The following is an 11226-nucleotide window of genomic DNA, read 5'->3' on the forward strand; positions in this document are numbered from 1 at the left end:
CTCTCTTCTTGGCATTTTAAAAAGGGCAACATACACTGATTATCTCTCTACATCACAGGACTCGAATGCAAGTATTTATTGCCATCTAGTGGTGAAATCGTTTTTTTTGTTTTTTTACATTTTGGTTCATGTTTTTGTTTTTCAGTGGGCGGGTTTTACGTCACATCCATGTTTTACATGAATTCAAAAAGTAAGTAAGAAGAGCAACACACCAGCCAGGGGGAGTGGGGGCGATTTCACACTCCCACAAAAGCTATTACTGTAGTGCAGATGTTTCTAAACAATTTATTTAATAACTTATGACAAACAACACATAAACACGCTGGATCCACTGAAGTTCCCCTCCCAGCCTAAAGATTCAGGATGTATCCTTTATTTAGTGTCCTCGCTTATGACATGTGTGTTCACAGTCTGAAAGGACAAGACACAGAAAACATAACAAAGAGACAAACAAGAAGAAACAGGAAACATGATGTATAATTTAGAGGGCGCTGGGGCGATGGTGGCCGAGGGCAGTTCTCTCTAAAGAAAGCGCTCCCTCTTACAGACTAGAGCTGACAACCTGTGGCAGTGTGGGAGGAGGGTGAGGCGTGGGCAGGGCGAAGAACTATGGTGAGTGCTTTGGGTGGAGAGATGCTGGAACATTTAAAAAGTGACACGAACAGGAATGGTAGACCTTCCAGTTTACCCAGGGCTATTGAATAAAAGCTGAATGTGTTCATCCACACATAGTTTATGGCATTACGATAGCAGTAGCCCACATAGTAGCTAAAAACGATACTAGAATGTACGTATTATCTACGTTTTCTTTGGTAGAAATGCAATCAATATGGTCTTAGATAAGCTATGTAGATACATGGCATGAGAGTGAAAGATAGCAGAATGCATGCAGGCCTATACCAGATCATAGATTGGGTGATGTTAATTAGGAGGCTGTTCATTACCAGAGCCTACTGATTCATGTGGTCGAATTAAAATGACTGACTTGCCATATCCCAATCAAAGGTATCCTGATGTGTGAAAGCACAGTTCGATAGGCTGATCGATCAACCTGAATGGTACAGTTATTGTGGTTATCGATTCCGGATCGGATTCACGCCCGGCAGTGCAGCGCCCATACTCACCAGCAGGTGGCGGTATATGCAGATCGCATTGTGTTACAGCGGCGAGCAGAAAAAGAAAGGTAGCGTTCGTTACGAAAGTAACCTGCAAACGCGCTGGACCAAAACAATGGTTGATTTTGTTACTGACTGAGTACTTCGTTTGTGCACCGTACAGTGGCATTGCTTGAATTTGATTCAAGTTGAAGTTGACTGCTTTATTGAGCGTTTGTACCCTGAATAACACTTGCGTAACCACTGAAATGAAATGTGTTTATAACTGACTTGTGTAAGGGGCTTTGTCATTGATGTTAACAGCTTCGCCTCGCCAGACGTAGAGCCTGTTGGTGGTTTAATATGCGGTTCAATATGTTTCATATGCTTCCCAAAGTACGGATGCCAATGACATTGGCATTAGCCAGAGGAGTTCCTTCCTTGGCGAGCTGCAGATCTCTCTCCCACCATCAGCATCGGACCTTCTCCACACAACCATCACTTGTCAGGGTAAGAAAATATACTTGTTTACAAAACACTTATTACACGCATTATTTCGACTAACGTGACTTACTTACTGAATGATTTATACTTTAGTATAATCATTTATTCAAATCAATTGCAGGTGTTGTACGATGGCCTTTGTCCCATTTGTGTGACGGAGATACGGTTCCTCCAGTATTACCAGAGAAACAAACCAGAAAAAGTCACATTTGTTGACATCTCCCTTCCTGGTTATGACGGCGGAGAGTACTCAGGGGTCAGCTACGACACGGCCATGGATGAGATGCACGTGATTGATGAAAGAGACCAGGTCAGCATCTTCTAATTCACAGGGCTAGCAATGCATTTGATGTGTGTATGTAGAGACTGTACTGCATGCATTTACATAATTATAATCACAACATCAAACACACTTTCTGTAACACATTTTCTATTTCTGTTGACGCTGAAACAAGAGATGGAGTTCACACTGTTTGGTTTTCGCAGCAGGCCTTCTAATTGGTGTCATCAGGGGAAATTATGTATAAATATACTTACCATTACCGTCCTGTGAACTCTGCAGGTACACCGTGGGATCCCAGCGTTCTCCGTTATGTACGGCGCCGTCGGCCTGGGCTGGTTGGGGCGCTTCATGATGTGGGCCCCTTTGAGGCCCTTGATGGACAAAAGCTATGCCATCTTTGCCAGGAATCGCCTGAAGTGGACTGGACGTGGGGATGAGTGCCGTACCGGGAGCTGTGCAAAGAAAACAGGATGATCGTTAGGATGGCAGTTTGACTATTTATGGGATGGATTTCTCAACTGCTGAGTGGGCACCTGCCACTAGATAACAATCAAGGTTGGAAAACAAGCTCTAACTGTCGCAATGAAATGCTAGCAAAATGATGAAATGTGTTTTTGAAGGAAAGCATTTTTAAGAATGACAACATTTGAACAACTGATGTTAATTATACAGTGGCATTACCTTGGCCAACAGAGAATGTAATCTACAACGTCAAATCACACTTTTGGATGGTTTGTGCAATAAAAACGTCAGTAAAGCTGTAACACGAGGGACGTTATATTTTCTGTCATCGTGTGTGACTGTGCTCGGCAGAAGCCAGACCCGGGTGGGCGGGGGGGGGGATCAAAGAGCGGGTCCTGTGTCTGCCTGTTGTTATCAGCCAGACACCAGTGGCTGATACAGGTTGTACAAACTAGGACGCACGTGACCGCACCCAACGCTTACGCAACAGATCTGTCACATACACAGTGGAGTGGGGCACACCCCTTTCAACTCGTGTGGACATTCTTGTGGTGACCTGACCTGAGATCCATAAAATAAGATGCTGGTGAAAGATAGTTTCTCGGAGACATTGGAGTAGAAGTGGATTTATAGAGGGAATAAAAACATTGTTTCCAAGAAACTCATGTGTAGCTCTTCCAGGGTTGTCCCTGTCCGGTAACCTTGATGGGAGAGAGACTGTGCCAAGTGTCCTCTGACGTCTTCTCTGGGCCTCCTGGCTTTCAAGACCCACAACTTGTTGTCTTCCCTAATATTAGCCTTGTGCTTGCGTGCTGTACAGTCAGCCGTGAAGGCACATGACCTTAAGCTTTTGTTTTCTTGAATGGCATTGGTCAGCCAGCAGGGCAGAGGCGTCCACCCCTAAGCCAGTTTAGCCAATTAGATTAGAGCTCCTCTATGTATAGCAGGGATAGCAAAACACTGTAGTGCAACATGCTAGCTACTTGTGTGTGGAATTGTGTACCAGACATTAAAGCACAACAAACTGGCTAAATGGAAGAATGAACAATCATGATTGGTGCAATAGAATAAGGTATGTTCTGGGCTTGAAGCAGTTTACATAGATATTGATTTTATTCCCATATTATAGAATCTGTAAGCCACCAAAGCTGTTGACCTTGATTGATTATTAGAAATTAATAAATTATTTAACTAAGTAATTTCGTAACTCATTATATAAATGTGATTTACTATTATTATGATTGTTAACTAGAATAAATAGGTTGAAAGGTCTTTCCATTCACCAACAAACACATACATTAAGTTGTAAGTTGTATTGTATTGTATACCAATGGCAGACGTACTGGACTGCTTATTATTTTGAGGTTTAGAATTGAGATGGCGCTTGTGTCTTTACAGTTTTTTGCAGTCCAAAGCACAGATAAATCCAAAGCCAATATTCAACCATGACTATACTTAACCTTTCGCTGGTTTTGGTAGAGCATGATCAACCTCCCATCCCATTAACTCAGGCCTTATCCATTGCTTTAACCTAGCAGGGAGAGATTTCAATATGTGTCTCAGTTCCGGTTAGTCATGAAATTAATGCTATCTCACTTTGTTGAGGATGCTGTCAACTTACTTTGTACTTCCCCACATAAAATAATTTTCTCTACATTCATATGTTTGTTAGATTATACACAAGACAAGACAAGAATGTTAATACAATACAATTGTTTGTAATCCCAGGTTACCAGAGGACTCTGCCAGCATGTCCAGTATTTATAATTAGACTGCAATATTTCCACATATTCCATTCAATCCAGAGATGGGACGCTACCTTTGCACCAACCTCTTCAGCGCAGGGACGCTACCGTCATACTGCAAGCTAAGGTTCCTCATTGGCTTCCTCAGAGGCCTACCGCACTACGCCAGGCCACCCCTTTACTCTGACCTCAGTCTCAACCCTACCCAGCTGGACAGCCTCCAGCACCACAGCTTCACACAAAGGGCTAGCCGCAGAAAGGCCAAGATAAGCGGACGCTGCATACTGCGGTCTACCTCCAACCACTTGGGCAGGAATAGCATCAGGGAGGTGAGATACCTCCAGGCCGTTGGGTTCTGCTCATCCTCCGACCGGAGCGACTTTAAGGCCAGCCCTCCCATCGGAATCATCCAGGAGTCTCTGACGGGTTTCCAATGGAGTGCCCTGGGAGCTCGTCTGGGCCACTCTTTTAATAGCCTGTCACGACACATCAATGTTTATTTCAAGCAGAAAGACACTCATCCCGTTCCTCTTGCAGAAAGCGCCGGTCTTCTGTTAGCCACTCCAGAGTATGTGAGCAGGTTACGAAAACGTAATCAAAGTCAGAGGGCGGTCAGAGAGAGAGTTGTTTTTCGGGAAAAGGACACTGCACAGGAATTAAAATGTGAAGACAAGGACAGGACCTCTAAAACTCCACCTGAAGAAGAAGCATCACCTCCCAAACATTCTGGAGTGCAACTATTTCACCCGAGCTCTCTGGCTACGAGATTCGGAGAGAACTACATTCATGTGGCAAATCACATCAACTCCTTTTTCTCCAGAAGTGGTTCATCAGATTTAACGATTCAGAATGACCTGGAAAATGTGCACGCCAATAAAGTTTCAACCAGGAGGCAAAGAAGTAGAAATACACAAGCAGAACAGAAGCCTAGAGGGCAAATAGATGCTGAGCTGTCACCAAGTTCAGATAAAGGCAACACCTCAAGCAACATAGCAGAAGCCTACCTTCTGTTTGCAAGCCACATCAACAGATATTTTGGTGCCAAAGTGGATGATAATGCTTCTAAAGATAAATTCCAGGGAGACAAACCCAGGCAGACAGTAGACAGCCATCAAAAGGAGCCCTTAGAACTATCTACCTCTGAAACTCAAATTAACTCCTCACAATTGCGTCAGGAAAAACACTACAATTCTAAAAGTGAAGGGCTTTTCCACTCCAGCACCAACACGACCCCTTTTGGGGAGAGCTACTTGCAAATGGCGAACCACGTCAATGAGTATTTCAATGGCCCCAAAACCTTAGAAGATGATGGAGCTGATGCTTTAAGTTACTTAAGAGCGCTTGAATCCCAGGTGTACTTATCCCAGACACCAAAGGTGGTGTCTTTTGTGGACTGCCTTCTTCAACCCACAAGTGCAATCCCCAACCTGCTTGGTGGCTATCTCAGAGCATTTCCCTGGGCCCAGAGCAGGCCCTCCACACAGACAACCGCACCACCTCAGGCTGTCTTTAAGAGAAAGGTGGGTGGAACAAATCTTTCAGAATTCACATTAAATAACAGCATGTCATTAATCTCAACATTTTATGATATGCGAAAAATGTGATCAGTAAAAATCCCTAGGAACAAAGTAAACTTTAATATTTCACTATATCATATATTTAATGTCTTAAAAAAATCACTAGCAGTTGATCATAACCGGAAGGCCTACAAAGTCATGAAAGTTATAGTTTGTGAAAGTTGCACTACTTTGCAATCCAGCTGTTGGCAAACTATCTTCTGTATTCTCAGGCTGGGTTGAGTAGGAACGAGGCTGAGGAGATGACATACACATGGATCGGCCATCTAGAGCAGCGCTTGTCTCCGGACGATCTCAGAACCTGTATCGAGACCCTCAACCAACACCTGGTCCGCTACCCATCATGCAAAGCGGTCGTGTGGCAGGTAGGATATACAGAAGACGATTCAAATTTGATGTTGAAAAATAGACTCAACTTAAGTAAGTGTAATTAATAAGTCATGTCATTCCAGCAAAAGACAGCCGTTAAAATGCTGAAACAGCGACGTGCTCATAGAGACAACCAGGAACTTCAGGATGCCATCAGGGAAACCTTGGCTCTGATTGGCTACGTGGACCCAGTCAAAGGCCGTGGAATACGCGTGCTCTCCATTGACGGTGGCGGTACAAGGTGACTACATGTTCTCCCAAATATATCTGTCTGTCTCTCTGACCATCTGTCTCTCTGTCTGCTAGTCTAGCTGTCTGTGAGCTAGCTAGCCTGCGTGCTTCCTGGTGGCTCATGTTAACGCTATGCCCTCCGCAGAGGTCTGGTGCCTCTGCAGCTGTTGAAGCTGCTGGAGGCAGAGACGGGAAGACCCATCCACCAGCTCTTTGATTACATCTGCGGAGTAAGCACAGGTGTGTCCGGACGTTAAGCAGTAGCAGGCAGTCGTAGACAGTGGTTGGTTACAAGTAGCAATACAATGTTTGTGTAGCCCAGTTAAAAGAGATTCATCACATCAGTATGAACAATACTCAGCCATCCAAAAAATAAGATGCATGTATAACATTTCAATGTAAGCCTCCTCTCACACCACACGCATGCTTTCTCCTGCTCTCGCTCTGTCGCCCCCGCTGCAACACCAACAGGGGCTGTCCTGGCCTTCATGCTCGGCCTGGCCCGCTTCTCCTTGGAGGAGTGTGAGGACATGTACAGACGCTTTGGCTCCGACGTGTTCCGGCAGAACCCCCTGGTGGGCACGGTGAAGATGGGCTGGAGCCACTCGTATTACAACACCGAGACCTGGGAGAAGATACTGCGGTAGAGACAAGGGTTTTATGAGGCTGTTACGCAATACATTGGGGGCCACCTCCTGCTCTCCGGAAGGCTGCAATAGCACTTGTTATCCCTTTATCTGTGTGGTTTCTTTCAGAGAGAGGATGGGTGAAGAAATACTAATCAGGACATCCCGAGATGTGTTGAGTCCGAAGGTAAAAAACAAAGTCAAAACCATTGTTAAATCCGACATAAAAACTAGTAGAACTACTATAACTGATGATATATTGATGCTTTGTATGATATAACGATTTGGATTATCCAACATGGACCTTGAGGGATGAGTTAAAGTATACAGCTGATAGCTATTGTACACTGCAGCTGTACATGTTGAGAATGTGACCGTATGGCTGCTCCCTGTCCAGGTGTCTGCGGTCAGCGCCGTGGTGAACTGGGGCACCAGTCCCAAGGCGTTTGTTTTCCGTAACTACAACCACAGGCCGGGGTCTCTGAGCCGCTACGCGGGGGGGTCCGTCTACCCGATGTGGGAGGCGGTAAGGGCCTCGTCGGCGGCCCCCGGCTACTTCGAGGAGTTCAAGCTGCAGAGCGACATCCATCAGGTAAGCTAGGTGGCGCTAACCACGGGCCCCTGTGGAGCCACGGTCACTGTTAGAGCGCTAGCTGTTTCAGGGCTCGGCTGTCACACATGTAAACACTGGTTTGAAATACTTTTTGTAAAGACTTTTGTAAAGACAACTGAACATAAAAAACTTATTTTTTTAAGAAGGTACCGTACATTTTTTGATTTGATTTGCATTTTTATTATTGTGTCATGCATTAGCATGCCCAGCCCACAAGGGCTTACAAGACACCATTATAAACACACAGACAGACATACAGAAATAGATGCTAAACAATACTAACACTAACGATATAAACCATCCTGACGTTTCATCCAGGCTTTAGTAACAAAAGAGGCTAACTTATAAACATTAAAGGTACACAAATATTCCGTACATCTGTGGTTGCAGGACGGAGGAATCATCCTAAACAACCCGTGTGCGCTCGCTGTCCACGAGAGCCGACTGCTGTGGCCCAGGCAGCCCTTCCAGTGTGTTCTGTCTCTGGGGACAGGCCGCTACGACACCGTGAAGCGGGGCCCCACCACCACCACCAGCTGGAGGGCCAAAATCAGCAACCTGATATGCAGCGCCACGGACACAGAGGGGGTCCACACCCTGCTGGATGACCTGCTGGCCCCTGATGTCTACTTCCGCTTCAACCCCATGCTGAGAGCCGAGGTCTCTCTCGATGAGAGCCGGCCGGGGGTCCTGGACAACCTACGCAGGGACACCCACGTGTACCTGGACAGGAACCGCCTGAAGCTGGCCAGGCTGTGTCTGGTTCTGGGGGCGGAGCGGTCGGCCGCCAGCCACACCAAGGACTGGGTCTGTGAGAGGGCCTGGGAGGCCAAGCAGAGATGGGTATGAGGTGTGGCAAAGTGGGTTTAATGAAGGAGGTGAATGCACACACACACACGCACCTACACACACCTACACGCACACACACTCACACACAGGAAGGATTAGATCCTCAATGTGTCAGATTAGCAATGTGTTTTTAATGATCTGTTTTTAATTTGAAGCAAAGCATGCTCAGAAAAAGCTTGATGTGAATGTAAACAAATGAAATGCACCTTTGTACATTTCTGTACATTTTATGAAATTGGTATGCAAATGATTGACCACAAATGTGGCACACAATATACCAAGCACTTTCCTGAAATGGACACAACACACACGATATGTTCTTGTGTGACTTAATGTACTGTATGTTGACATTGGCACTTCACGATCTCAAATGAGACAATAGTATTTCACTCCGATGGGAGTATAATGTATACAATGTATAACTTGTGAAATGTATTGTAATAAATGTTTTTTTGAAAAATATTACATTGATGCTTATTATTGATCACCCATGTACTTCATCCTTAATATTTTATCACATTATTAATGGGATCAAATTGAAAATATTATTGAATGTACGACGCTATCAATTACGCACGTCCCCAACCAAGTGGTTCACGCTGGCTATGGGTAGTATGCAAGAAATACTTAATCTATTAGGTAGTAGTAAATCCTATGTAGCATTAACCCAGAGCCACTTGAATGTGAGGGGTTAAATTCTCTATAAATCTGATCCCTCTCCGTCCACAATAGACGGGCTTTGTCTGAGACAGTAAAGCCTTGTGCGAGAGAGAGATTGTGGTTGTGCCAGCCCGAGCGAAGACACAAGGTCAGTAACTACTGGCCCACCCACGCACACACAGACGCGCGCACACACACACACACACACACACACACGTACAAACACACACGCACACACCTTCAGTCCATTGACAAATAACCACAGTGATAAACACGCCATACTTTCATTTCATTAAACCAATACTGATTACAGAAATCGGTTGAATACCAGGTCCAGCAAACATATTATAATCATAATTATGTCTTTATTTTGAAGACCAATCTAGTTTAATCTAGCATCACGATGGAGATGACGTGATGCTAACGTGTGGATTTCACAAAGGATTTATTCTGTGACCCCGGAGGCTGCGGTTAGCGCTCGTGTGACCAGACCGTGTGATGACTGTGTTGACGTCGCACATGGCGGGGGGGTTGTGGGGTGGGACGGGGGCTCGCTTGGTTCCTTCCTCCTCTCATCGGTCCACCTGCTCTGACGTGACAGTCAGCGTGGTAACAGATAACACCCGTGAGGAGAGAGATGCTGCGGGTCTCAGCGAAACAAACTACGACCTGGCCTTTAAGTTAACAATGTGAGTACGGCCTGAGGAAGATACAGTGGAGGAGGTGGTCGAGGGGGCGAGGATCTCACCGGCACACCGTTTCAAGGTAGGAGCTCTTGACGTTCAGATCTGTCGTCATTGTTTATATAGTAAGCATCTTAAGTTCGTCAGATGTATTGAAACAGCACAGTAAAAGTAAACAAAGTAAAATATATATATATATATATATATATATATATATCAATACAACAATAACACAATAGATACCCATTTCAAAAGTTGAAGATTAAAACACCAGGTCAAAGATTTGTAAACACCTGCCTACAGTTAGGCGTTCACTAATGCTTGTTGATGAAGGAATAGTCGTTCAATTGGATTGCTCTAGCCTTTAGTCAGGACAGTGATGTTTTTATTGTTGTATCGGTAGGCATCTCTTTATTATTTTTTTCCCATGAGTATAGATTATTGGCATGCATCCAACGACAGCCTTGGAATGGCGTCTCATACACAGCTTTGTGTTAAAGGGTAGGCCTACAGAGAAAATTATTTATTTATTGTTTATACTTTTTTAAATAGGCTGGTCGAGGTTAGACTGTAAGGCCAGGGGCCTCAGGTAATGCTAATATTCAATGTGCATACATTCCATCATCACTAAAATAATCAGTAACATAGCATTACTTTTGTATGTCATACAGAATATTTGAGTAACCTATTTGAATATATATATATATATATATATATATATATATATAAAATCAAATCTAGAATACACTTAGGAAGGTCATACTGAGGTCTGAGGTCATACTCAGGGTCATACAGGTTTGTCATTCTGTACACAAGCGTGGGACCTTCACCTGAGAGAAGGTAATGAGTGTTATTGTATTTATATCTGGTCTACCCAAACGTGATTTCCATTCTCCTATGAGCTGTGTACGTCAGTAAACACTCACCGGAGCAAGACAAACAACAACAGCTTTGTGGGCGTAGATCTAGTTGATATAGAATCCATATCCAATCTCTCCACATTCTTTTCTACCTTCACTCCAAGGCTTCTTCAGCTATCGGACCTTCGCTCCGCCCCCTCCCCAAGCGAATATCGCTCCACCAGAAGTCCCGCCCCCTCTCGCCAATACACGCACATTCGAAGCATCTCATTGCAAGGCATTCTGTCTATAGTACAGGTCCTCTCTGACAGGGGGTGAAATCCGTTCATCCTCGACAACATGGACCCGTGTTGTGAGGGGGGGGGGACCCCCCCTGGCATAGAGGGTCTCTTGTGGTCACTGAGCTGAGCTGTGTGTTCACCCACTGTGCCTCTCGACCGGGCAATATGGTGGTTGGCACGGATCCCTGCTCTGCTCGACGAGTGAGGAGGAGAGCCCGGCGCAGGGAGCCAAGTGGCGCAGCAGACTCTCTGGCTTTTGTTGTCATGTGTTCGTCATACAGATGGTCGGGGTGAAGGGGGCTTGGCGCTTCAGAGGAGCGAGAGTGTCACTCACTGCTGGTGACGCTTTCTCTCTCTGAGTCCACACAGGGATCTATATGTGTTTAACT

At 45.1% G+C, this 11226-nt stretch overlaps 2 protein-coding genes across 4 annotated transcripts; both read left to right on the top strand.

Annotated features, from left to right (window-relative positions):
• The first annotated feature begins 1200 nt into the window (after positions 1-1200).
• Positions 1201-2633, top strand: LOC311359275 (uncharacterized protein). Of its 2 annotated transcripts, XM_084479267.1 has the most exons (4): positions 1201-1389; positions 1492-1604; positions 1720-1908; positions 2161-2633. In XM_084479267.1, exons 2-4 carry the CDS (start codon positions 1497-1499, stop codon positions 2353-2355), a joined length of 492 nt encoding a protein of 163 aa, XP_084335393.1. In that variant the 5' UTR covers positions 1201-1389; positions 1492-1496; the 3' UTR covers positions 2356-2633. The 2 variants fall into 2 exon arrangements, with proteins under 2 accessions (XP_084335393.1, XP_084335392.1); XM_084479266.1 differs by having other exon boundaries at positions 1201-1604.
• Positions 2634-3325: 692 nt separating this feature from the next.
• LOC311359564 (calcium-independent phospholipase A2-gamma-like) lies at positions 3326-8470 on the top strand. 2 transcript variants are annotated; one of them, XM_084479612.1, is made up of 9 exons: positions 3326-3415; positions 4072-5608; positions 5878-6030; positions 6118-6275; positions 6411-6505; positions 6737-6908; positions 7021-7078; positions 7289-7483; positions 7895-8470. In XM_084479612.1, exons 2-9 carry the CDS (start codon positions 4151-4153, stop codon positions 8351-8353), a joined length of 2748 nt encoding a protein of 915 aa, XP_084335738.1. In that variant the 5' UTR covers positions 3326-3415; positions 4072-4150; the 3' UTR covers positions 8354-8470. The 2 variants fall into 2 exon arrangements, with proteins under 2 accessions (XP_084335738.1, XP_084335739.1); XM_084479613.1 differs by having other exon boundaries at positions 3331-3415; positions 4149-5608.
• Positions 8471-11226: the final 2756 nt, after the last annotated feature.

The sequence above is a fragment of the Micromesistius poutassou genome (genome assembly GCF_964030765.1).
Source record: "Micromesistius poutassou genome assembly, chromosome: 15".
Taxonomy (NCBI): Eukaryota; Metazoa; Chordata; class Actinopteri; order Gadiformes; family Gadidae; genus Micromesistius; species Micromesistius poutassou.